Source organism: Artibeus jamaicensis, unplaced genomic scaffold, assembly GCF_021234435.1.
Source record: "Artibeus jamaicensis isolate MK-2021 breed Jamaican fruit bat unplaced genomic scaffold, CSHL_Jam_final contig_490, whole genome shotgun sequence".
NCBI lineage: Eukaryota > Metazoa > Chordata > Mammalia > Chiroptera > Phyllostomidae > Artibeus > Artibeus jamaicensis.
Window position 1 is genome coordinate 16,559,107 of NW_026521861.1, and position 27,028 is coordinate 16,586,134.

The following is a 27,028-nucleotide window of genomic DNA, read 5'->3' on the forward strand; positions in this document are numbered from 1 at the left end:
TGGGGGGTGGAAGACACTCTCCCGATAACAGGAAATAAGGAGTAACGACAATTATTTGTGAATATGGCAGTGTATATCCTTTAATCAAAGACAACCATGACAAATTCATCAACTATCAAAAGCTACATTTTACTAAAAACAATCTGTCTTTAAAAATGTTCAATCATACAATATATACAATACATGCTGCTCTCCTTTTTGGATGTCACTATCCACTTGAATCCTAAAAAGAGGGCGAAAATAGCCAGTTAACAGTTTATAAATCAAAAATTGATTTAATCTGCATAAACGAAATCTAACAGCCAGCCCCTCCTCAGTGACTAAGGCCCATGTTGACCCATTATACAGGGTGGGGCGAATGTAGTCTACAGCTGTGAGTACTTGAGACAGGGTCTGTTCTCGTGCTGCTATTTATCAATCGCTGCGCTACCTCCCATACGAACAACTACAGGCCTACTTTCGCCCGACCCTGTGTTATCTGCCGTCAACCTGCCCTCCCGCCCCCACTCTTGTCCCAGAACAAAAGCAGCTCTGTTATTTGAGGCACTACAAAGAGTTTATAGTAAGGAGTAAAAAGCTAATTTTACCTCTCAAAATCATAAAAAATCTGAACTAGAAAAAATAACCTTAGCAGTTATCTAATTCAAAATTCCTCCCCAATCTATCGACAGATTCATAGACAGGGAAGAGGAAGCTGGGTGAGAGTAAGTGGCTTGCCTGAGGTTTTAAAGGGGCAGAGCCAGCAGAATCCAGGTCTGATTCCTGCCCACGGCCACTGGCAGCACAGAACGCCCAGCCATGGCTCTGGCTTCCTTCTAGCAAGGCTCTCCTTCATAAAAATGAAGAATCTTTTCACAGAATAACTCAAATTTAAGAAATGGTCATTCACTGACTGCACTTCAAGATAATCCTCTGTTTCTGCTTTGTTTCTACAAAACACGCAGAGCTCAGGGGACGCTGAGCAAAACTGATGGGAGGACTCAATATTCCCCTCATCGTCCTCATCGGTCTGTTCTGTCAGGGGCTGCAAAAGCCAAGCCAGGGACGGACTCCTGCTCTGCCTCTGTCAGCCACACGTCTGAAGACCACCAACGTAACAAACCCAAGAAGGGAGCCGGCAACCACTCGGTCCCACTCAGCCCTCGTCACCAGCATGCAGTTCTAAGAATGGGGCACTGAAGGGGGAAAAATCCAAATTCCACCAGAACGTGACAACACAGGACGGTCTGGCATGCCACGTGCAGTGGAATGAAAACTTGCCCTTGTCCCATAGGAAGTGTTACCTTCGGTGGCCATCAAGTGCTCGGCCTCTGCTGGCTCTGGCTTGGGATGATCACAGGCTCCGAGATCTCAAAGGTCTTCACAATCTCCTGGCAGAGAACAAAGGACACATGGGCACCGGGTTTACGGCACAGGAGGTCGGAGGCAGAACATCCCGGGGGCAGCGTGCGGGGCTTTACCTTCCAGTCGTGATAACTCAAAGCTATGATTCCTTGATTCCTGATCTGGGTGTTTTGATCAATGGCCTCATTTTCTTCACTAATATTAACAGGTTCTGTTTGAAGGACAAACGTTTTCAAAGGTTATCAAATCAGGAACAAGCAAAACAGCAAAGATGAATCATAGGGATAAAACCTGTACCGAGACGATAATTATAATAGTACATACTCAGGACATCATGCATCGAGTTGTATTATTATCACAGTAGCAAGTAATCCGCCTGCTTCCATTAGAAAATCTAGTGCAGAAACACATTCCTCTCACCTGCCGACCCCTGCACATCTACACCCCAACGCGCAGGCTCAGCCCTGGTGAGCCCAACATGAAATTGCGTAACATGCAAATGTAATAGAAGTGTTTTGTTCTCTACAAGAGACCTTACCAGGAGAAGCATAATGGAGAGTGAAATTATTTAACTAAGAATTAAAGATTCTCTCAGGGAAAGTGGAAGCTGGCTTCAAGGAAAAAATAGAAAGAAGGAAGCTACAAAAATAACTGCAATTACAAACTTTCTATATTAAAATTTGAGGGAAATTGCATCATTTCTTGTTAATCTTGACGGCAGCAGATGTTGAATAAATGTAGATAAGTCCCTCTGTTTTAAACTATGACCACATTTTCGGTTAGTTGAGCAAGATACGGCATTATAAAAGTTACCTAAATGAAAACCTTTACATTTAGTAAAACACAGTTCATAAACTCCAGTAACAAATATATTTTCTCTAAAACGAATTTTTCTGAACATAGGATCACTTACCTATTATTGGCAGTCGGTCTTGGTCAAGTTTTATTCTTGCAAAACCATCCTAAAACACATACAAAAAAACGGTTTTAGAGAACTAAAATTTAGATCTAAAACCTATGCCACTGGATAAAGACACTGCTCAGTCAGTGCTGCATCTCAGATGACGAGAACTTGACAGCAGCGGGGCGATCACGTGACAAGCCCCCAACATCTGGTTTACCTGCCTGTCCCTCCGGTTCTCGCCTCAGGTCCTCGCCTGCTCCGTCCCCCAGACCCCGCCTCCGCCCTGAGGGTCTCTTCCACAAAACCGTCTTGCCTCTTTAGCTGATATACACACGGTTGTGAATACTTACATTTTAGTATGCATAATGCTATCTTTTACCCCTGACAAAATAGGCCTCTGTTATCATTGCTGGGAAAACACTTTGGTCAGTGTGAGATTTCTATGTTGGGTTAAGGTCATATTCATCTTACATGTGCAAGAAAGCAACCTGGTAAGACTAAAGACAGTCTAAAGCCATACTATATTTTTGGGGCCAATTTTGAAATAATCTCAAACTTGAAAAACACCTATATATCCTTTACTCAACTTCCCCAAGCCACATTTTTCATTCTCTCTGTATATACACGGGTGGGCAAAAGTAGGTTTACAGCTGTTCATATGAAAACAAATACAATAAATACAAGAATAAACTGTTTCATGTACTCACAACTGTAAACCTGCTTTTGCCCACCCCCAAATATTAGTAATTTTTATGAGAGTCAGTAATGGACAACCTGACCCTTTCCCCTGGTACTTCGGTGTATACTTCTCGAGAACAAGGATATTCTCTTATATATCATGTCAACTATCAAATTTGGGAAATTTAACATTTATACCAGAGTGTTATCTAACCTCTATAGTTCCATATTGCAATTTTGCCAATTCTCTCAATAAATAGTTTCAAAACGGGAGAGCAAGCACACAAATTTTTCATTGTTTTTGTTTTAGCTGGTTTCTTCTGCCTCCAGGTCAGTTAGGATTTAGCTACAATGTCCAAATGCATAGCGGTTAGCACAAATACCTTTGCCAGCTCCCCTCAATGGCTTTCATTATTACCTTTTAAAAAGCACATAAAAGCAATCATAGGAATAAATCTTACCCTCACAATGAAGGAAACATGAAAGATGTTTTCCACCGTGCGGGGGAAAGAGTGCGGGTCAATCACGAAGTCAAAGAAGGACATAGGAGTATTAGCTACAGACAAAAAAGGAAAAAAATTCTTCAAGACAGGAAAAGGCCTTTTTTTTTTATCCATAAGACCAAGGCTGTGTAGTGTTAGCCAGAGGAAGGACATGGGCACTCATCCTGTTGTGAGGTGTAAATCGACACAACCCTTCCAGAGGGCAACTTGGCGAATCTATTAAACACACGTGTGGCCCCGACCGTGCGGTTCAGTGGGTGGGGAGTCATCCTGCCAAGTGAAAGGTCGCCAGTTCAACTCCCAGTCAGGGTTGCAGGCCAGCTTGCAGGTTGGGGGCGTGTGAGAGGCAACTGATTAACGTTACTCTCGAACACCATTGTTTTTCTCCCTTTCTCGCTCTCTAAAAATAAATAAGTAAAATCTTTAAAAAAACAGGTAGGCCCCCGGGACCTACCCATCCCCTCTATGAAGCCGCCCTATAGAAATATTAGCACGGGTGCACAGAGTCACACCAAGATTCTTCACTTCCGCAGTTTGTACACAAGTAGAATGCTGGGAAGAGCTTACTTGTCCACTAACAGAGAAACTGATACATGTATTTATGATACAGCCATATAATAGGGATCATGGAAAAGAACCACGTGGAAAACATGCAAAAGTCATGCTGCCAAAGAACGTGTATATTATAATGAACTTTGAAAAATGCAAAATCAAAAAAAATTCTAACTACTTATGTGCATATTTATATGACTGACATAAACGTAAGATAATCTGAAAAGACACCTATCATGCTTTCCAGGTGGCCCCTCTGGGGAGTGAGGAGACGTGGAACAGGTGTTCTTTACTCTTCTCACTATGTCACGTTTTATTTTTTAACAGAAAACAACACCCCACTGTTTAAAAATAAAAAAGTTACTTCACCAACATCCTCACATGGAACTTCTGGGAAGCCTCATTAAATATATACGCCAAAAGAATCAAAATGATGCAAATATTACATATAGTTGAAAATCTCTTTTGAATAAAAATACTAATAGCTTCTCACTGCAGCTAACACACGCCAAACGAATACAAACTGCCCCATTTTAAACTTGGTATCATACTTACGATCTTCTCGGAAATATGTCTGCAACAACCCTAAGATCCTTTCTACTTCTTTTTCTGTTGCTTCTTGATGAGATTCTTCCATTCTTTTTAACTGAAAATATAAAGTCATCATCGCGCTGACCGACCCCTTGCCTGCCTGTTGCCCTCTCCTGCTCTCTTACACATCCAAACCCCTAAATGTCTTTTACTGGGGATTGCCAGCGGCGTTTATCTTCATCTTAAAACTTAAGAGTTAAAAGAAAAATGTTCTGTAACATTTGTACATTAATTTTTTTAATAGCAGAGAAACATTACCGAACAACCATTTTGCGGTTGAACATAAAACACAAGAATACAAAAGGGTACTTTACAACAGTAGTTCTCGGCTCCCGGTGATTTTGCCCCCGGGGTGTGTTTGGTTGTCAAAACTGGGGTGGGGTGCTGTTGGCACCTGGTGGGAAAGGGCCAAGGACGCTGCTAAACACCCTACAGCACATCAGACAGACGGTCCACACAGGGGACCACCCCCGAAAGCTGGTTCAGAACTGATCCAAAGCACAGAAGTGAGTTCAAACTAAGACTAGAGGTCAACCCGACAGAACGTCTAAAGACTCACATAAAATGAGTAAGTGACTCTTGAACCCTAAACTTAGAAAAGATGGCCAAATTTGCACGTACATTATAGTAATGGCCATTTTCATTTGAGGTGTTTTTACAACGTGAGTTAAAAAAAAACTCACCTGCTCAGGCATGTCCTTCTCCTTCTCTGCCGTGCACACTCGTCGGGGACGTTCCGCCCGTGGCTTTGGCACAGGGCGCTCTCCTTGTATCGAACCCAACCTAGTGAGAAACACGCTTTCATGTCTTTTCTCGTACGTTTTCTAAACAGACTAATTTCACTAACCGAAAGCAGTTCCGTGGGACAGTCAAATCCAGACCAGGCATCGCCAGCGATTTACGAGCTGACACCAGACCAAGACTCCTATCAGGACTGCGACACCCTTTTTGCTCCCTGCGTGTTTCTAAAACAAGCTCGCAGGCGCTCTGCTCAGCCTTGGACACCTCCTCCAACACCTGCCTATTTGCCCTGAGCAGTAATCCCAGGAATAGGCCTCTGGTAGCCCAGCTGGCCTGCCCTCTAATTTGCAAAGCCAAGGGAAGGATGAACACATGGGGAGGGGAATGCATATCATCCTTCCGGAGTTAAAAGCCTCTGGACAAGGTGAGCCAGGGTGCAGGCTCCCAACCCAGGACGACAGAACACACTGGTCTTAGAACAGGGCAAGGGGAGGCCCTGCGATCCCTTTCCCATTTGGACTCCCTCTACCTCCTGCAAAAAGCCCTAGGGCAGACTGAAGCTACGGCAACAGAAGCATCGTGTGGAGCCAAGGCCCCAAGAATTTAGACCCACGTGGTCCCTACACTTGAAAAGCTCCAAGTACTCATGTAGTCAAAATACAGTCTACACAGACTTCAGCAGAATGAGACAGATTCTCCAGTGCTGTGCTGGGTGTTACCCAGGTGCTCCGGCTGCTGTGGGCAGGGCCAGCTACCCAGACAATGCGGGAGCAACCTGGCTGGGAAATGGGACCCTACACTGACAGTTCTGGTGGCTACTGGAGGCTTCCATGCTGGGGTCTGTGGGATGCACGAACCACACCAGTTGGAAAGAAGGGAGAAAGGACACTGCAGGCCAAGGGAACCACAAGTGCCAGGTGCAAAGCCGTGAGCAGTTCATGGCAGCGGGAAGGTGGGCTGGATGAATCAAGTGGACGTCACGCCACAAAAGGCTAGCCCTACATCCTGGGATTGATGACAGGGCCCAGAGCTCAGCAGCACAAACCAAGACTGAGGTTTTATCCAGCAAAGAGGTTTGATCTGTGTGCTGCAACATACAAAATGGCCCGGGGCACCTGAGTTACCCGAAGGCCTGTTGGAGACAAGTGCCTGTCCCCACTACGCAGACACAGGCATCTCCAAAGCCTTCTAAACGGAGATACCACCACCCCGGAGAGACCATGAAGGGTGTGGATCAGAACAGACAGATGCCCAGGAGCTATACCACTTAAGAACCGACATGGTTCTTCTCTATGGTGGCGACCCTAGAAAGGCATCTCCTGGGGAACGAGATCCACGCGTCTGAACGCCTGCCTCCCCAAAGAACTGTTCAGAGCTGTGCTTAGCTTCTCCCGAGGACTGGGCTAGGAAATTAAGACAGAAATGCATTTCATTTGGGCATAAAGAAAATCTTTTCAAAATCAGAACTGCATCTAAAAATGAACTGGGAAGTTTACATAGTGACTCAAGCAGTCTTCAAATGAGGGCCCGTAATCATCCAACAGGGAAACATAACAAATGGCACTTTACACACATCATTAGAAGCTTAAGATACCCTCACAGGCGGTACTACCCTCCTCCACTCTCAGGATCTGAATGATGCTAAAACAAAGCCAGGGTCAGCCGCAGACCCAAAGCCTCCCCGCAGCCCGGGGAGGAGGTTCTGGCCCACAGTCTTTCCTGCTGAGGTTAAACAGGATGGAGTTCCATCCACCTCAAGACGGTATGGGCATTTAAATCCAAGTTTATAAAGTCTCTGAACAATGGCATCGTGACGGTCACCTCTACAACATCAAATCACTTTGGTCTCTACAATAAAAAACAATTTAAGGGTTACACATGACGGGTCTGTCAGATCTTTAACATAATCTTACAGAAAGTGGAATGTATGGGTTTTATTAAAGGTGTTCTCTGCTGTTTTGCCTGATATTTTCCAGGAGTCATAGACTATGAATTCAAAATCAGAACTATCTTCGTCACGGACGAGATCTTCAGCTTCTAGCGGATTTACACCCATATGTGTCAGCTACAAAAATGAAGGAGAACAGAAAACCCCAGTTAAGCCACAAGCAGTCACTCCCCATGTCCAATAACCTGCATCTCTACACTTTAAGAGGCCAAAGGCCGAGTCTGTTTCAGTGCCCAAACAAGTTGGCTCAAGTTCTTATTATAAAGATAATTAAATTGATAAATTCCTATTTCCAGAGGTACCTTCTATTGGCAAAAGCTACTCGTCAACGCACTCAGAACCTCTGGGGAGGAAGTGAGGTGGTGCAGACCCACGGCTCTCCACCAGGGCGAGCGTGTGCCTTCAGGGTCTCTTGGCATTACCGGGAGACATTTTTGGCTGTCACCGCTGGATATGGAGGTGCTCCCAGCATCTAGTGGGCAGAGGCCAGGATGCTGCTCAGCATCCTCCAATGCGTGGTACAGGCCCCCACACCAGAGACTGGCTCAGCCCCAAATGTCCCCAGTGCCCAGGCTGAGGAACCCTGCCCCGGCCCGCTGCAGGCTGTAGGGTTTGGGATGGCAAAAGAACCAATCCTGCTGGGAATTTCTGGGTCACAAGGAGTTCATTTGTAAAATATTAGTAAAGCTGTACTAGCATGAAAATAGGACATCGCATCCCAAACAAAAGCTCCAGGAAGGGACGGGGAAGTTGAGCTGGCGTTCGTATTTTCATTTCATTTCATGTCTCCGCACGTCCAGGGAACAGGGGCCCAATGCCAGGGAGAGCGCTGCTCACTGGGAAATTGCCTTCCTGGGAAGCGCTGGCAGAAATCTAATAATTCTCCTATCTCAAGCTATCTCACAGAAAATGTACCATATTAAATTTGCTTTTAGGAAAGTACATGTTTATTACATTATAAAATTCTAAAATGGCCAGACGTTATCAAATTAAAATGGTAGTATCACACAGAAACGATAATCAAAAAGCCCCGAGGGAGCTTCACCCTATTAAAGGCAACCCAACTTTCAAGAAAAACAAGAGGCCGCCAGAAGAACCCGGCCAGAGAGCTGTGGTCAGCCCGCCGGCACGTCCCGCCGCCCGCCCACCCACCACCGAGCACTTGGAGGAGGACGTTCCAGCTCTAGTCTGGCCAAATCTACCCATCTCCGCTTTATCGCCTGTTTAGTGTTGTACTCGGAAAGGCCCTCCCCACACGGACACTGGGCAGCGGCTGATTCAGGGTTTTTAGGGGATGCTTTAAGACTTCTGGAACTTATTCTGATAGGTGAACAAATAAGCTCTGATAAAGGACAGAGCTTATCCTGATAAATAACGGTAATTAAAAAAAAAAGGGAGCCTGATACTGGGTCACTTTATTGAGCTGTACATTAGTATGCCTTTAAAAAAATGCATTATACTTCAAAATAAAAGTTTTTTTTAAAAAAGAAAAACGTAAGGTTTAAAGTTTAGGTAAGTTAAATTTAAACTTAAAAAAAATTAAGGCTTACAAAACAAGAAATACCTCTTTCCTCTACAAAATAATTAATTTATCTGGCCAGCACACACGGCACTAAATCATCTTGGTAACTATTTAACGCACCCAGTCTATGTCCCAGCGGACTGCTAGGCTCAGAGTAGAATAATAATAATAATAAAAACAGACAACGGAGTAAGATAAAAGGTCGGTCTCACTGTGCTTTTGGGGTAAATCCATCATGGAAAAGTTTCAAAATTTCAGGTAACAAGCACACAAGCTTATTAAGAAGCAAAGAAAGGTAACTAAAACAAGAGCAAAAACCAAAAACCGCACAAAAGCAGGGCTCCCACATACACATGTGGTTCCAAGATAGCCTCCCGGGCAGACTAAACCTACCCACCGACCAGCCCCGGCTCATTCCAGCTGAGCCTGCCACTTGCAGTGCGGCCTCAGCAGAGCCCTGGTCAAAGGTCCCAGGTCACTAAGGATAAACTAGAACACCTGGTGAACTGACAGGTGGTCGAGGGGAAAGGAATTCGGCCATGTCTACATAAACGCAGTACCCGGAGTCGTAGAATGCTAGTAATTTTCAAACTGCTCTGGGCTCCCGGCCCAGGCGCCACCAGACAGCTCCTCTGCCATCTATTTAGTTCGGTAAAGTCTCTGCGAAGGGATCTGAGCCCCGCAGAGAGTAAAAATGAAGTGAAAGCTATCTGCATATGGATATAAGCAAAGTTGATAGTCATACAGGTGAATACATTTTTTTATTAAGATTCTACAGCTTTGAACTTACTAGAGTCTCAACATATCTTAACATATCGAATGAGCTCAGGTCAGAACGCAGCTGTTTGGCTTTCTCTTTGCCCAAATCAGAAGCCAAAACAAGAAAGTGGGCATCCAGGACGGCTTCTCTTGCTCGGGACACTATTCAAAAGAGAAGAAAAATACACACATTACAACACTCACATTAACCACAGGCACTTCCCTTACATTTCCAACCACTAACTCAGCATTTCCCACTGGACAGGAAAAAAGTCCCAACACAGGCATCTCACTCTAAAAACTGGCTCCCCTGCCCAAGTCACCAAAATCTGGAATCCAAGCTGACCAGTCTTCATAAAAGCCAGCTCTGTCTCTTTTCCTACCCCTTAGAAGTGAACCTCTTAATAACCAGGGTTAAAACAAAACAAAACAAAAAATCCCATTATCATCTCTATCACATGGCTTTTCCCTTGACGCCAATAACCCAGCTTAGTCACTCTGATCACATGGGCCGGTGTAAGTCAAGTTGAACACGCACTATGCTTTCGTAGACCAGCAATCGGTAAGTTGTCAAGGAGCCTCGGCTGGAATAATGTCCCGGGCCGGGCAGCCAGCAGGAGATTCACGCCTCCACGTGGCTCCCAGGCACCACCCTAGAGGCAGCAAGGCAGACCCTCTGAGGATGGGTGATCCAAAAGGATTTGACAGAGGACATAGGACTGAAGATGAGCTACAGGGAGAAGAGATTTAAGTATCAATAAAAGGACACAAGAAGGGAACAGGCAGGGAAACTCCACCAAAGGGACCAGCAGGGCTCAGGGGCTGGGTTCACTGGACCCCACAGGGAACAGGGAGTGGGAAAAGGTGCTCTGGAAACACCAGAAAGGCGCCCGAAAAGGCAGCCAAGAGGAGAGAAGCACAGCGGAGTCCAAACACAGAAACATCTAAGCCTGGCTTGCTCCCTGAGGCCACTGCAGGTGAATCATCGATTTCCTTCTGGGACATTCCTCAAGCTGGTGAACTTGCTGCCTCCAGTTTTTTGTTTTTCTAAGTCATGTTCCCCTGCAGCTGGATTTCAGGAGTTACTGTGAAAGTGACAGTGAGCAAGAAGCCAGAGAGGCTCATTCCTAGAAGGTGCCTGGCCTCCCTTCCCCGTTAGCCGCAGCACCCGCTGCCCTGGCGGTGTTAAGGCCTCTACGGAGTTAAACCCCATCCACGATTCTGTGTTTGCTGACCAGCTCCCTGGGCCCAGCCCAATGGATTATTTTGCCTTAAAGAGGTGACCCAGCGAGCACGGGGGACATGTCAGCTAAGGGAGGAAATGACCTCTGGGTCAAGGACTAACAGGATGCACAATAAAATACCGAGGAAAATCAAAGTAACCTCGAGCTGTGGACTAGGGGTCCAGGCTGGGGAGGGAGAAGGAAAAGCTAAAGAGGGTGGAGGAGAGATTTGACTGGGTGAACAGCGAAAGGCTGGCTCTGGAAGGTTTCGAGGAGACTGAGCAAATCACTAGACTAAGATGGGGAGGAGGTGCAGTCAGAGCAAGAAAGATAACACTCCGAGAGCACGGAGGCAGAAAACTGTTAAAGGGGACAACACCAATCCAGCAGCCCCGCTAGGCAATGACCACAAACAAAGCTTCTGGCTCTGGAAGAACAGGAGGGGTTGTGGTTCCCGGCCAGTGCGAGATCTGCTGGCTCCCCTCCACCTCTGCAAGTGTCAGCGGTCTCCCTCTGGCCCCACAGAGCTGCCACTGACCGGCCTGGAGGGACAGGCGGTCTGGGGACTGGCCCTAGGGCTCCATGACTGAGGGCCCACATCGGGAAGTACCCTGACCTGTCCTCGGCAGCTGACCATGCTGCTGCTACTGTTACGCTGCGGCTGCTTTCCGTTCAAACTCTGATGATATTTTAAGACCCCCTCAGCCCATGGACTAGAGCTCAGTGCGGAGATCTCTGTCTCTCTCTCTCTCTCACACACCGCTGACCGCAGACTAACAGGTCCACTTGTAGACACGGCCGCCCCCACTGGGTTACATAGATGGACCAACAGCACAGAGATGAGGGAGGGCAGACAGGACAGGAAAAGAAACAGGACTTCGGAGGCCAGCTCTGCTCTCTCATTCATCCATTCAACCAGTGTTTGCACATATCCTGGGGCCAGCAGGAAATACAACTGAAAGACGGAAGATGATACATGTAAACAACAGAACCACTTCAAAACTGCTGGCCCCACCCCCAGAATATCATGTACAATCCTTAGTTATATATATGCTTAAGGAATGGAGTGTGCAAAATAAATGTGATACTGCTGCAACAGTACTGCAGTAGAGAAGGTCCCAGAACTAGAAAAGCACTATAATAAATGTGGGAATTGTCTGAGGTCAATAATGAGGCTGTAAAACTAATTAAAATGATCCCAAAACATATGACTAAAGATCATTCATATATAAAAGAGTGAATTACCTCCATTAAACAGAGTGTTGGCCTCTTCAAGGACCTCTGTTAATTTGTCGCTGGCATTCAGTATATCTTCCCGGTTTTCTATGTTAAAAAAATACAAGCTTTGGGAAATGTGATCATTCACCAACGAGTCGTTGACAAAGTGATCACCGGCAGTAAAGCCAAGCCCCGCCCCCTGCTCTCTGGCTAATTAGTTCCAACATCTTCATCTTTTTAACCAAAATGGCGCGTCCAGACCTTACCCTTTAAGAACGGGAACTTTTAAGAGGAGACCGGCTCCCTCTAACCTTCCCCCAAAGGGCTCGACTTCTGCCGCAGCCTTGGAGGAGCTCTCCTAACAGTGGTTCTCAAACTTTGCAAGTCACGCAAGACCCTCGAGGCCACCCAACAGAAGGGAGGGCCACCCTCCTGCACACCCCTCCCAGAGTTTGGTTGGATCTGCATTTGTGACAGTTCTCTCGGTGCCCCTGCCGCTGCCGCTGCTATGCGGGCGACCACACCGGGGAACCGCCGACTGCAAGAAACCGAGCAGCTCTGCAAGACGAGTCGCACGGACCTCTCCTGCTTCTGGCCGTCTGGGCTCGGGCGAGCGACTGACTGCGCCCGGCCTCCAGCGGTTTCGTCCTGCCCAGCGGGGACCTGTGCGGCCCCGCCAAGGTCGTGCTGCTCGATAGACAAGACCGATGTGGGAGCACTTGGGGAGCCAATCCGGGCGCGGCTGAGCCCCAGCGCCGCTGACCAGCCGGGCAGCGCAGGGCCTGCGCCTGGCACCTGCCCCGCCCGGCCCCGCGCCCCGCCTTACGTTGGACCGAGTTGATGAGCGCCCGGTACTGATGGCGAATCTGGCGGCACAGGCCGTGGTCGGTCTCCACCTCCAGGGTCGCGGGGTCCACCATCTCGTCTCCGGAATCCGACGGCTCTCCCTCCTCCACGCTCGGGCGCTCAGGGGCCTCCCTGCGCTCGGGCGCTGCGCCGCGGCGGGACGACAGCGGAGATCGCGAGCGGGAGCGGGGGCGATCCCGGTGCGGGTCGCGGCCCCGGCCCCGGCCTTCGGACCGGCGGCCGCTGCTGTCCCCGGACATCGCGCCAATTCACCGTGCAACTTCGGAACAGCGGAAGTTCGCGCCAGAAACTGAAACCCCTACTCGGCGCGAGCGCCTGCTCCCCGCGGAACGCGGCGCGGAGCCCGCGGCGCGGCACAGCGACGCCTGTGGGCGGGAGGCCCGCGGCGGGCCCGGCGCGCGCAGGCGCTAGGGCGCCTCCCAACGGCGCCAGAGGTACTGCAGGGCGCCCCCGCGCACGACCGTGGCTGGCATAGCCTGGGCACGCAGCACCTGCTAACCTCCGCGATAACCAGCCCTTCTAGATACTACCTGTCTGCACCATGACAAGTTTATGCTCATAATTGGCTCTCAAGCTAAAACGATTCTAAAGTACCTTCGAAAGTGTCCAAGACAGGTGGGATTATATTCGATATCGTTTTAAAAATAAAAGTATGAATTGCGTTGCAAATGTTGTTTTCTCAAAGTTCTTTTTGGTGCTGACAACACATTTTGCCACTGGAACAACATTATAAGTTGAGTTACTACAGAAGCCTACGAACAGGTCATTTTCTGCCTCATGTACGCTATTCCTCGATGAGGAATAGTGATACCTCGTTCTACCCCTACTTACCTGGATTTCAGGAAACGCATGCTCTGGTGCCGCTTCGTTGGATGGAGTGTGGTTGGCCTACGTGAATCATGTCCCCAGAGACTGGGCTCGAGGTAGGCATGCGACCCAGTTTTTGTCAGTGAGGTGTGAGGGCGCTTCCTACTTGGATGAAACGCAAGCCTCCGGAGAGTCTCTGTCCCCACCCCTCCTCCTTTGACGTGCTGTCAGGAGGACATGGTGCCTGGCATGATGGTGCCTACTACTGATGAGGTGACAAGTACGAGGAAAGACCAGACTGCTGGGGACCGCAAGTGGCTGACCTGCTGAGTGAACCGCCTACTTCCAGGCTCCACCCCCTTAAGCCATGGCTATCCAGTGCTTCAAGGTCCCGTGAATTGCTTTGTCATTACTACTTCAGTTCAATGCATTGGAAGTGAAACAAATACTTGGCATTCTCCTAGGTGGAAATTATTCCAAGCTGCAGGGGGAAAAAAGACTGGAATGTTTTATTCAATTCAACAAACTTCGATGTGTGCTAAAATGCCCCAGACGCCCTGCAAAGTGCAGCAGGTCACAAAGATGGTTGGGAGACCTGCCTTTGCCTTCCAGATACACATGAAACTGATTTTTAAAGTGTATAAGGAAACGCACTGGAGGTACCCAGAATAGCCAAAGCAATCTTGAAAAAGGACAAAGTCGGCGAGACTTTTCTGTTTGAAAACTTACTATGGAGCTATGGTAATTGAGACTGGGATACTGCCTCCTCCTTAGCATAGGGAAAGACATCTAGGTTGTGGAATAGAATTACAAGTTCAGACACGAACCCATACACCTGTGGTCAATGGACTTTCTACAAAGGTGCCAAGACAATGCGATGAGGGAAAGAATAGTCTTTGCAACAAATGGTGCTGTGACAGTTGGATTTTCACATGGAAAAGAATGGAGTTGGACCCCGCCCTCATACCAGATACAAAAATTAAGTCAAAATGGATCAAATCTCAGTGTAAGAGCTAACACTATAAAACGCTTAGAAGAAAATATAGGTATAAATCTTTGTGGCCTTGGATTAAGCGGTGGTTTCTCAGATATGACACCAACAGCATAAGCAACCAAAGGAGAAATAAATTGGAGACCAGGTAATTTGTTGTAGGTCTGGGAAGGGCACTCTGATTGTCCATTTCTAACTACTGGGGAACACCATGCTGCTGACTGTGGACACACTTTGAACTCCAGGACTAGGAAGGTGAAGAACCATTTAACTGTGTTTACCCACCTTTGAAAGACAGAGTGAAATAGTTTTTAAATTGTTATTATTGAGTTATAATTCACATACCATAAAATTCACACGTTTGAAGTGTACCAGTCAATAGTTTTATTTTATTCACGCAGTTTTGCAGCCATAATCAATTTTAGAACATTTTCGTCACCCAGGAAAAAAAGACCCCTACCTACTACCAGTCACTCCCTCTTCCCTGAAACCTTCCCTCCAGCCCCTGGCAACCACTAGCTGAGCCCAACCTACCCTCGGAACTGTGATATGTCTGAGTGACTGTGCCAGGTACAGACTGGACCCTTCCAGTCTGAAGATTCACACCCCTCAACTTTGGGGAATATTCTTCTATTACTTCTTTGACTGTTTCTTCCACTTTTTTGTTCTCTGCCTGTGTCTCCTATTGATGGTGTGGGACCTCACAGATTAACTCTCTAAGCCTCTGATATTTTAAATTTTAATTCTACTTTAATTCTATTTTTTTGAAGTACTTCATTTTTTGCCTTCAACCTTCTATTGAGTTTTTAATTTCGGAATACATGGAGGTTTGGCGTTTGTACGTGACCTTGCTCTTGTCTGGTTGGTAGGCATCAGGGGCAGGTGGGGCAGGATGAAGGGGCAGGCTCCGCTTCCACCTCTTTCCAATTTTCAGCCCCAGTTCTGCGGCCTCCATCGTTCTTGGTGTTTCAGAGCCGCTCCTGGGGCTGCAGGGAAGACCGGGTCTTGTTCGGGCTGCAGCCCTGTGCCGCCGCCCCGCCCCACAGCGGGAGCGGGAGCGGGAGCCTCCTGTGCCCGGATTCCTCCAGGCTCTGCCCGTCGGCCAACAAAGCTGGAGCCACCTTCTGTCGACTGAGGCACCGTCCTAGTTTGCTTTGTTATTGTCCCAACAAACGCAAAACCTGTCTCTGTTTGCCATCATTTTAACAAAGTCTCTAGAAGGAAAGGAGTTAAATTTGTGTGTTTTCTGTTAGCTTCATTAATGGGAGTTTCTTTTTCTTCTGGGTATGGAGATAGGGACCGTGAACGTTATCTTTTGATTTTTATAAATCTACCTGTTTACTGTCATGCTAAACATTACTTTGTATTTTTTTTCTTCTCAGAACTTGTAAACAATGATCTCTTCTAAGCATTGCCTGGAAAATGTTTTGTTTTCTTTGTGTTCTCTGCCATGTGCTAGTAATTTTCAGCAAGGTCGCATTTATGTGAATTTGTATTGGGAAAATAGGAATAAAAAATTAATAAAACTTCACACGAGCAAATTCTGAAACACTTCAAATCTCCCCAATTAAAAAAACATTTGCTTTTGTTAATTAATTAGTGTTTTGATCAAGACTCCTTTTACAGCTGGCTGGACGAATGATAAAAACTGCACTTACACTACGGCCGCATGGTGGCGCCACTTCAGCTGGTAAGCAGACGTCTGCGGTTTTGCTCAGGATTGTGGGAACCACAGTGTTTATAAGCGTTAAAACTCTGACCCGCGATTTTAGGGTAAACAGGTTTTTATATCTCAAGGCAATTCCACCCGAGGATTATGCGTTGGTACTCATGCGAGGACTAAAACTGCGCTTCTGGCTGAATAAACTGGGAACAGATGTTAGATGAGACGGAAAACCATGGCGGTGGCCAGGGAGCCCACCATGATGCGCCCCAGAGTTACTCGGAAGAAGGCACTGGGCACCCTGTGAGAGGTAATGCTGAGAAAGTAAAAAACAGCGCTCAGACCTATACGGCTGTAGGGACCGGCCCGCTGCAGGTATTCCCTCTACTTGGATGCCTGTTCCTGTGGGGAAATTTGACTTAACATTATTTGAATGTCAAATCACACAAGGACTTCAGAAGAAAAAAAAAACATTATAAAATGTGATGACCTGGCACAATTCCGCTCTTCAACAGGATTTTCTGTTTTTTAAAGGGTTTTATATGCGATGCCTTCTTCAGGCCACAGTGGGGCCTGTGGAGAAGGTGGGGGGGCGGGGGACCAGGCCGTGATCAGGCCACGCCCAGAAAGGAGATGAATCGGGACAGAAAATCTCCATTCCCTCACTCAGAACGCACGGGTCAGTCCTGTGCTATCAGAGGATTTTAGTCATTGCAAAACTCTGGCATCTTAAGAAGACTTCCCAACCCAATCACAGATTTTACCTTTTTAAAGATTTTATTTATTTATTTATCCTAGCTACATGGAAAGGGAGAGAGAAAGAGAGGAAGAGAAACATAAGTGGTTTGCGTCCTGCATGTGCCCTGACCAGGGACTGAACCTGCAACCCAGGTATGTGCCCTGACCAGGAATTGACCCAGTGACCCTTTGCCTTGCAGTATGACATGGGGAAACGGCTCACATGTTAAATATGTGAAGGAAAGGAGTGGTGGTCAATTGAATTCAATGCTCTGAATAGGAAGTTGGGAGATTAACTATTTCTAGTGAAAATTAGATTACCTTTAAAATATATTTTTTGAAAAATTACTATTCACATGAGATGAAACTTCTAGAAAGGAAAGGAAATATTTGAGGAGACGATCTTCCTTTTCCCCTGTGCCCCAGTCCCCACCCCTCCCTCGAGACAGCCACAGTCACACAGTCACACAGTGTCATGCGTGAATTCCAGCCATTACTTTTTGTATTATAATATAGTACGATTTTTAGAGCATAGGATTTCCCTATCATACAATGTATAATATAATAGACATAATGTAGTACACACTCATAAATTTAAACCTTCCTTCTCTTTACACAAATGTAGCATCTTATACACACTGCTCTGTACCCTAATTTCTTTGTCACTTAATGATGTCTCGTGGAGAGCTTTCAGTGTTGGTCCATAACAGCTCCACATCTTTTCCTACAATTGCAAGTTTTCCATTGTGTGGTTACCCATTTAAAGCGCTACATACAGATGGCCCGTTAGGCAGCTCTGCCCTTTAGATTCAGCCTAACAGCAGCTGCTCGTTCCCCACTTCTCAAGGGAGCCTGTGGACGTTTTCTATAAGGGACAACTTGATTTTCTGAGGTTGGTAGAAGCTGACAAGGACCTGTCCCTCTTGACCAGGAGCACTTCTAACTTCACAGCCTTTTTCAATTTTTTTAAAGGCTGAGTTGTTTTGAAAAGTGGCTGGTCCTAGCCAAAATTCGGAACTGCCTCAAGTAAATTAAACTGCAGCAGAAGGCAGTTGAAACTGGCTTCAGATCCCAAACAAACTTAGAGTGAGAAAACCAGAGCTGCAGGCTCCCCGGTACCTGCAGGCTGTCCACCCCTGTAGTCCTCCCTCCGGGCCGCAGAGCCTTCTGGAAAGCTGCCTCCTGCCCGGGGTCAGATTGCTTACCCGCGGCTGCCTCCCAGGCCAGCGTTCCCAACCTTAAGCCAGTGCACATTTATAGAACACTTTCATGTGATCCTGGGGAAGACAGCCTGCGGGCAGAGGGAAGTGCTGAAAAGCCGTCCCATCAGGAAGAGAGAGCCTTTCCCCTGTGTGCTCCCCATGCTCAGAGGCTGCCGGGTAAGTCAGTCTCGAATCAATGGCTTTTTTCCCTTGAGCAGCATGTGGCTTTAAATTGGCTTGGCTACTTAGATTGGAGGGATAAATGGATTTCTATCAATCTTTCTTTTCCTTCCCCCACCCCCGTATTAAGGAAAATCAAAGGTACATCTGTGCTTCTTAATCTCTCCCCCCTCCCCCACCATCTGATTGCCTTCTAAACCACCTAAACTCTCTTTTTTTCTTTCTAATAAGTTGCTTTGGGGGGAATATGGCCTCACGGATCTAGACCTCAGTCTCTTCATCTGTAAAATAAGAATTGAGCAGCTTGTCTGGACGCCGTCACAGTTCTGTCCATTGCAAATAAGGTTTTCAAGTAAATAGGGTTCCGTGGAAAGATGATTTAAGAGAACCCCTAAGGCCCTCCTACACCAGGACTTTGTGGGAAATAGTTATTTTTGAGCCCTCCACCGTGTTGACGTGGACAGGCTTGCCCGGCGTTTCTCTGGACTCTCGAGAGTACCTTTCCAGACCTGGTGTGCCGCTGTGGCTGCCGGCTGGAGCTGCCGAGTGAGCTCAGTGAAAACTGCGTGTTTCTGGGTTTGACTTGATGTCAGTTATAACTGAGTCACTGGGCCACCATGAAGTGGGGGCCGAACTCTGAGCTCCGGAGAGAGTCCTACGGTCCAGTTAAACACAGCAGAGTGAGCGTGTGTGTGTGTGCAAGTGCGTGTGTCCTGTTTCACAGCATGCTCCCTGAAACAGGAATGCACAGACTGTGATTCTTTATCCCACGTACAGCCCTCGCTAGTTAGTGTGTAACATCTGCACATGTGTGTGCACAGGGGGCAAAAGTCCACCCAGTTTTAGCTGCTGCTTCCGCAGGGGCCAGTGTCCTTCCTGTGAATACCTGTTGGTTCTTTGGGGCCGTCCAGCTCTCGGGTCCAGCTGACAGCAACCCTGTTGCTTCCCTCCACTTCCTCCTGCAGGGACACCGATACCAGGTGGATCTTGTGGCTGTTGGTGGTTGAAGTTCTGGGGGAGCCTTCTTACATGCACATTCATTTTGCTGTAAATGTGCATAGGTTCTTTCCTTTTGATATAGTTGCTCCATCTGTTTATATGAGGGGATTTGAGAGGATGTAAGAACTCCACTGTCATCACCTTCCCAGAATCCCACGTGTCGGTTTTCGATTGCAACCAGGGAGACCAGCTTGCTGCTGCAGCAGCTCTGACTGGGGCAGTGATCAGAGTCTGGCCCAGAGGCAAAGGGAACAGAGAGGAAGGGCACAGTGAATGAGACATTGGGAAGGAAGATGCAGAGAGCTTGGCGAGTGCATGTTGGAGAGACAAGAGGAGTGAAACAGAGAGAAAAATACATGGCAACCATTCATTCCTTCAACTCACGTCAGCAGACTTTTAAGTGGCCTCACATACCAGACCCCGGGAGGGAAGTCATAGTTATGGTCCACACTCAAGTCACCGGGGCCCTCATGGACCGTCTGGGCTGGGGGAGGCAGGTACTCAGCAAGCAGTCCCCATGGGGTACAGGATCACCACGAGGGTCCCAGGGGATGGGACTGAAAGAACAGCTCCTCTCCAAGGAAATGGGAATGTCAAGAGAAGGATTGGCTTGAGGGCTGGAGATTGCACATTCCATTCCAAGAGGTTGAGTGACTGTGAGTCATCTAAGCAGAGATACGCATCAGAAAGTTAAAACTGCCATCAGGTGGGAGTCCGGGGTCGCGTCTGGATCTGGGGCCTCCTGCCTGGACTCAACAGAGGAAGTCCCGGGAACCAGTGGAATCTTCCAAGGAGAAGACTGGGCTGGAGGACCAGATGCTGTCTCATTAAACGCCCTGAGGAGGAGGGCAGGAATAGCTGGAGAAGGAAAAAGAGAACGGGATTTTGCAGCACCTCGTTAAATGGGCAAAGGTTTGAGGAGAGTGGGGGTGACAGTGTCAGATGCCAAAGGAAGATGAGGACTGAGAACAGGCCAGAGTCTGGGGTGACGTTTGAGGGCGTTTTCTATCAGGACATGTTTGGTTATAATGAGAAAGAGAAACCCACTCAAAAGGGGGAATTGGTGGAGGAAATGGAGCTCTGGGCTGTGGCAAGCCTTCATCCCTGCTTCTCTGCTGCCGCCTGCTTTGTTCCGGTGTGAGGTGGACTAGTCCCCTCTGCTGGGCTCCCGGCCCTCGTCCTGTCCCTGGTGCTCCCAGAGGCTCTGGGTTTCTCCGGCACTGGTCTGGCCCTCCTTCCCCATTGCCTCGTGACTGGCAGCCACCAGTGGACTTCTAGGGCCCCTATCAAATATTAAGAGAGAGGATCAGATTGGCCCAGCTGAAGCTGGCATCCACGCCTGGTCCAACTGGCAGGGTCAAGGAGGTGGTTTGGCGTGGTGAGCCAAGCCAGCTCGGTCCGACGATGGTGGGAGTGGGGGGAGGGTAAAGAATGAGCCTTTTTCAGAGTAAAGGACAAAGGCAAGTCCCCAAAAGTTACCTGTCTGAGTGTGTGATTTCACTAGAACAGGTAACAGCCCTACACTGACCAAGAAATCGACATAGAAAGACCACTCCATGCTGGCTCGTCTGCGCCTTTTGAGAGTCCCTGGGCAATTCATAACATCTCTCCTAGGGTTCTTCACCCAGCTGTGTGTGGAGGAGGGCATTTTGATGTGTGTTTATAATCCAAGACTGCTGGGGCAAGTTCGTGCCTGTTTCGGTCTTGGGAAGTATGGCAGATGGCAGGAGCAACAGAAGATACTTGCCACCTTGCCAAGGTTTTATAACATGTTACTCACAGGGGCGTTGAAAATTGACATGGTGGAGAGAGTCTCTGTGATGAGGGAGCGCTCTGCGTTTGTGACCTAAAAAGGGGAAATTCTGCTCCACGCTCCAGTCAGGGAACAGCCTCAGCAGAGCCCTGTGTCAGAATTGGTGCCAAAGAATTATAAAGAGATTAAACCCAGCAACCCAGGCTAATGCCGTGCAAGCAAAGGGAGCTGGCTCACTTTACGCAGTCAGGCTGCCTACGTCTGCACAAAGCTCAGGAATGGCGGAAATGAGTTGTGTGCCAGTATTCTGACACACAGGGCTCCGGAGAAATGTGCAGATTCTACCAAAGAGTGACCCTCCTCAGATCGCAGCTGCCTGCAATGCTTATCAACTCCTGTGCTGTGAGACCGTGGTCGTGACAGACGCTCTCTTTCTGGCTGTGCTCATTACGTGTGAAAGGACCGTGAAGGGCGTGGCTGTGGGTGGAGCCGGAGTGGTCATTTCTAAGCGGGGCCAAGTTTTTCTTTTGGAAGGGGCATAATTTTGTAGGTGACTCTGGGAGATTAAAGAATGTGGCTCTGTATTTCCTTTCGGGCCATGCAAAGTGTCCCACTGCTGCGGACGTGCTGCTGTGGAAACTGCTGATGGTCCAAGTTCGGACCTGACAAAGTTATTTTGCGTCTCACATTTCATAGCAAACAGATGAGACAACCAGCCCTTGAGTCAGTCACAAGATCATCCACTCGTGTGTTCCAGTTCTTTGAGGAGCACTTGGCGACACTGTTTGCTTTGCCTGGTAGAGGTTTCACTCTTGGCATTTTTTGGGTGCGCACCCCCCTCCGCCAGCGCCGCCCAGGACTGTTGACACTCTTTGCAAATGCAAAGAGTCCTCCTCGTTTAGCATAAAGAAAAAGATTCAGGCTGACCTGTTGGTCAACAGGGGTGGAGGGAAATCGTCCAACCTCGGAGAAGCAACTAGATGGGCAGGTCCTGGTAGCAGGGAACTCAGGAAGTTGTCCTTTGAGAGATGGGTTCATACATGGTGAGAGAAGTCCCCAGACCCATTTTCCAGAAGCCAGGAAGTACTGGCCAGACATACAGTACCAGGAACTAAATCATCATGGGTGGGAGAGAAGGGCTGAACTAGGACTTGGGGGATAACCCTCAGACTTGGAGGTCTACTTGGGGCTCTGGAGCCCACACCTGAAGTTCAACAGGGAAACGTGGTTTGGAAAATGCAAATCAAAAGTAGCTTAAATTACTGGCAGATCACCTGATGCATGCTTAGGAAGGGGTGGCCCAATGGTTCCCAAACTCACCATTGACAGGCAGAGGTGGGCTCAGCCAGGACTGGCTTGGGAACTGGAGTGGACTTTTCCTCCTCCACCCCCTCCCTCCTTTTCTTCCTTAACATTTTATTATGGGCTTTTCAAGCAATCAAGAACATAGAGAGAATACTACAAGAATCCTCATATACCCATTACTGGTCTCAACAATTCTCTACATATGGCCAATCTTATTTCCTGTATTAGTCCGCTTTCCATTGCTGTCTGCCCCTTCCCCCAATGTCCATATTGTTTTAAAGCAAAACATTCCGCCATTGAATCAGTAATATTGAAGTATGCTTCCCTAAAACATGAAGACTCTCTCTGCATGTGTATAACTGTAATATTATGATCATACCTAGAAAAATCACAATAATTCCCTAATATTAAAAATTGTTAGTGTTCAAATTTATCTCTGATTGCTCTTTTTTTAAAATTTTAATCACGATCCAAACAAGAACCACAGGATGCTTTGGGTTGATACATCTTATCTTCTAAGGCCCTTTTCCATGCTCCTCCCTCAAGTTTCCACCTCTCCCCTATAGTCTCCATTATATATGGGTCCTCCAGAAATTTCCTACATCTCCCGCCATTATATCTGTCTTTTCCTGTAAGTTCTATTTGTCATGGTTATGAGAGTTATTTTTAAGTCCCTGTGTGCTAATTCGAACTTCTGGGTTATATGGTATAGGTCACGTTTTCCTGCTGCTTCACATGCTAGTTGTCTGTTGTGGTATGTTGGGTGTGGTCGCAATACATTAGAGATACTGGACTCTGTTCTCATCCTCTGAAAACTATCGCACTTTCTCCTACCGGGCAGCTAAGTTGCCAGAAACTGTAAAAGCTTTCAGACCTTGTGGAGGTAGGTCTAATTTGATTTAGTCCTATTCCTAAGGCATACTCCTGAGTCGTGGGATATAGCCCTTATTCTTCAGGTTTGGTCTGTCTGCGGTTTCAGCAATATGCTTGAGGTCTTTACCTAGCACCTCCAGCTCGATGGGACCTGAGCTCCAAACGGCTTTCTTGCAAACTGCTCCCCGGAGAGTTTAGCTTCCTGCCATTGCTTTTTCCTCGGTCTGTTGGTATTTCCCTTGAGTAGTTGCATTTTAGGAATCGGCCAGGGATTTGAGGAGGAATTTGTGTGCAGATTTTGGCTTCCCCCTCTGGACTCCTTCCTTTATGAAATTTCCCCTGCTCAATTCCTTCATATTTTAAGAAATAAATTTCTTAAAACAGCCCTGTTTGATGTGGCTCAGTGGATTGAGCGCTGGCCTGAGAACCAAAAAGTCGTCGGTTCAGTTCCCAGTCAGGGCACATGCCTGGACTGTGGGCCAGGCCAGGTCCCCAGTGGGGGCGGCGTGTGAGAGGCAACCACACATCGATGTTTTTGTCCCTCTCTTTCCCTCTCCCTTACCCTCTGCCTAAAATAAATAAATAAAATCTTTAAAAATATAAGTTTACAATATACTTGTCTGAGGAACAGAGGTTTTCAAAATCCGTTTTCTATTTTCCATAATAAAATCGCCTGATGTTAGCTGAAACTCTCTCTCCCAAGCCTAATAATTGCATTTTGAAGTCTTACTATGCCCCACCGAAGGCAAATAAATGTCTTTAGTTTCTCAGTTCAGCTCTAACATATGGCTCCTCAGTATTAATGCCTCTGGCTGTGATGTAATTGGCACAGATATTCCATCTACGCTCAAGGCCTCTGTAGTATTGTTTTCATTGAAACAGCTGCCCCACCCCTCATTACATCCTCCCCGTGGCCCACGGTTCCCAATTATGTCGATGCTGCGGTTGATTTCCAAAAACGACAGCACAGTTCCAGTCTTGGACTCAAACTGATGTCTGAATTTTTGTGGGCTCCAACAGCTTGTTTTCATAATAAATATGGTTTTATGTATTATGAAATAATAAATAAAAGCCTCCAAGCCTCCAGGCTGCCGAGAAGGACTGTATGGAAATCGTGAGGAGGGGGAACCTTGTATCTGACGCTGTCATCAGCTTTCTGTTTTAGGGAAAAAAGAGACCCTTTACTGCAAATCGGTGTGCAGCGATATGCTTTTGTCTGGGCAAAGGGGCCACGCCTGGCTTGTAACACAGGCTGCTCAGAGCTTCACCCTCGGAAAGCTGTGGGGCAAAGGCACTCATTCTGCCACAGAATAAGCAGACATGCTTGTGAGTTGTCCTTTCACGGAGAGGTATTCCATCCATCCTTCAGTCCTTTCTCATGTAGCATCCTTGGTGATTCAGTGGGCACAGCATGAAGGCGGCCAGCCAGTCCGGGTGCGGGCCAGTGTGAAGTAGAGTCCCATGGGCCCTCTGGGGAGGGTCTCGTCCACTAGCCTTGGCCATGTAACCCCCTACCCAACACTCGGAGGTCTAACACAGTGACATTTATTTAGCTTTCGATCCTGCAGACTGGCCACTTGGGCAGGGCTCCGCTGCTCCTCTGGGTGGCTCTCTGGCTCTGAGTGGGGATCCCTCCTGTGTCTGTGGTTGGCTGTGCGCTGGCTAGCTGTCCACTCATCGGCCATGAAGATGCCACACTTTCTGCAGGTTGACTCAGTGTAGTTCCAGAACAAGGCACACTTAGACTGGGCCTTGATTAAAGTCTGTGGCCCACTCTCAAATGATGGCCCATAAAGTCAGTTAGGTTGTCCCTGCTGGTCCTCAGCCCTCACCACTGACCACCGCCCAGGCCATGCCTCATGGTGTCATCACTGTCCAGAGCCCTGGGACAACTGCTCACAGAATCAGGGGTGTGGTCTAGATTATGGAACAGTAGAAATAACTTTCCAGGGATCCAGTATGACTCTTTTCAAAGGAGATGCCTCGGGAAGTAGTGAGTTTCCTATCACTAGCAGTATTCAAGCAGACGCAGAGATTACATGATTATCCCCAGCCTCTGGTTCACAGGTTCAAAACTTGGAAAGCACTATTACCAAAGGAATCTGGCCTCTGTCCCCAAGGAACCAGACTCTAGCTGATGAACTAGACCCTTTACGACCCTTCTCTGACATCCTAGGATGTTACTGCTACTGGAGACGCCGGGTTCCCCCTCCCATTAAAAGGCAGCTCAGGGCTGGAAAGCTCTCCACACACAAGAAGCCTCTCTCCTTCCTCTGTGCCCAGTTGGCTACAGCCCTTCCACTGCCTCCAACCACACCAAGTTCATGCTCATCCAGCCCTTTGCCTGCTCTCCACGCTGACCGCTTACTCCGGCATGACCCCTGACCCCATTTCTCATCCTGCCAGCCTGACTGTGCCCCCAAATGTGCCCCCCATTCCCAGCTCTCTGGTGTCAGTACCTCCCAGCTGGATCAAATGCAGGGCAGGTGCAGGCTGGCCCTCATCCTCCTCACCCTGCAAACTTCATGACCATCCCCGACAGAGACAAACCATTAAAAAACGAGTTATATCGTTCTTACATTTTATTTCTCAATTACAGGTTACAATTCAATATGATTTTGTATCAGGTTCATCGAGATCTATGTTTTGAAACAGCTCAAACTTAGTGTTCGCTGCAGCTATTAAGATGATGTTTTCTGCATGGAGACATGTTCTTGATATGTTGCTATTAATGAAAAAAATAAACCAGTCTGGTTCTCAAAAAGAGAACAGTCTGTATAATCCCCGGTTTTGCTTTGGGCGTTTTATTTGAGTTTGTAAATACACGCTAACCCAGAAGTCAGCTGGGGACTCCCTGCCCCTTTAGACTTCAGCTGAAGTCCGTGCCGGTGGATCTCCAAGGTACAGCCCAGATGTCTGTGAATTTCCCAGGGCTTCTACAATTCGCTTCTATATTGTATTGACCTGGATAAACACAAGGCCTGGCCCCTTCTTCAAGTTCCACCCTCCAGCCCCCGCCCCAGGCAAAACACAGCGCTCAGGAAGCCATCCTGGTGTAGTGTGAAGATGTAGGGTGGACAGAGGAGGCCTTTGCACTAAGATAAAAGACAACAATTTCAAAAGGACATTAGGGACTCCTGTGACTCAAATGTCCCCAGTCACCCCTTGCTCGGGGGCGTTCCATGGGCCCTCATCCCTGCCCTTCTCTGTCTCACACCCTTGCCCAGGCCCACCTCCCCTCCCTCCTGTTCCTTTCTCTGCCCCCACATCTCCTGCTCTGACCTTCCTCCCCAGGAACCAAACCCCAGTGAGTCTCACTGCACCTGCAGAGCAAGGTCATCCTCTCTTTTTGCTCGTCTTTAGCTCCTGCCATACTCGACGCCTGCACAGATTATGCCCAATTCTTTCCCCCAGCAAAGACTGTTCCTTCTCAGAAGGAAACCTGGGGGCTAGTCTTGTCAACAAGCCCGGGCTGGCTTTCTGGAGAAGGAAGGAGAGCTGGGATGTTCCAGCCAACAGCTGATGCTCTCAGTGTGAGCAAGCTGCCCTAGCCGTCTGGCCTTGGGTTCATCATCGATAAAGTGAGGCTCAGAGGTGTTCCAAGACTGTGGCTCCCCTCAGCGCTCGGTATGGCCAGTTGGGCAGTGGGGAGACCTCAAGCCACCTG

At 47.9% G+C, this 27,028-nt stretch overlaps 2 protein-coding genes across 16 annotated transcripts in view; one reads left to right on the forward strand and one right to left on the reverse strand.

The window, feature by feature from the left end:
- Nucleotides 1–108: 108 nt before the first annotated feature.
- Nucleotides 109–13,158, reverse strand: NSMCE4A (NSE4 homolog A, SMC5-SMC6 complex component). Its single transcript, XM_037164844.2, has 11 exons — nucleotides 12,810–13,158; nucleotides 12,011–12,088; nucleotides 9,574–9,704; nucleotides 7,227–7,378; nucleotides 5,256–5,355; nucleotides 4,537–4,627; nucleotides 3,388–3,482; nucleotides 2,258–2,306; nucleotides 1,461–1,555; nucleotides 1,284–1,370; nucleotides 109–223 (listed from the first exon to the last, which is right to left on the reverse strand). Exons 1-10 carry the CDS (start codon nucleotides 13,087–13,089, stop codon nucleotides 1,296–1,298), a joined length of 1,146 nt encoding a protein of 381 aa, XP_037020739.1. The 5' UTR covers nucleotides 13,090–13,158; the 3' UTR covers nucleotides 109–223; nucleotides 1,284–1,295.
- A 5,155-nt stretch (nucleotides 13,159–18,313) lies between these two features.
- Nucleotides 18,314–27,028, forward strand: part of TACC2 (transforming acidic coiled-coil containing protein 2) — a 173,784-nt gene continuing 165,069 nt past the window's right edge. For 12 of the 15 annotated variants that reach the window (XM_053668508.1, XM_053668506.1, XM_053668514.1 and 9 more), the window contains exon 1: nucleotides 18,315–18,428. The gene's annotated coding sequence lies outside the window, so the exon portion shown is untranslated. Of the gene's footprint in view, nucleotides 18,429–27,028 lie in introns of all 15 variants that reach the window. The other 3 variants (XM_053668513.1, XM_053668517.1, XM_053668519.1) reach the window with 3 other exon arrangements.

What these genes read in the sequence shown, in the direction of transcription:
- NSMCE4A (XM_037164844.2), bottom strand. Translation starts at nt 13,089, where the DNA reads ATGTCCGGGGACAGCAGCGGCCGCCGGTCCGAAGGCCGGGGCCGGGGC. An exon ending in GACATATTTCCGAGAAGATC is followed by an intron (nt 3,483 to 4,536) that starts GTAAGTATGATA and finishes TTTTGTCTGTAG; the next exon opens with CTAATACTCCTATGTCCTTC. An exon ending in TGAGTTATCACGACTGGAAG is followed by an intron (nt 1,371 to 1,460) that starts GTAAAGCCCCGC and finishes GTTCTCTGCCAG; the next exon opens with GAGATTGTGAAGACCTTTGA.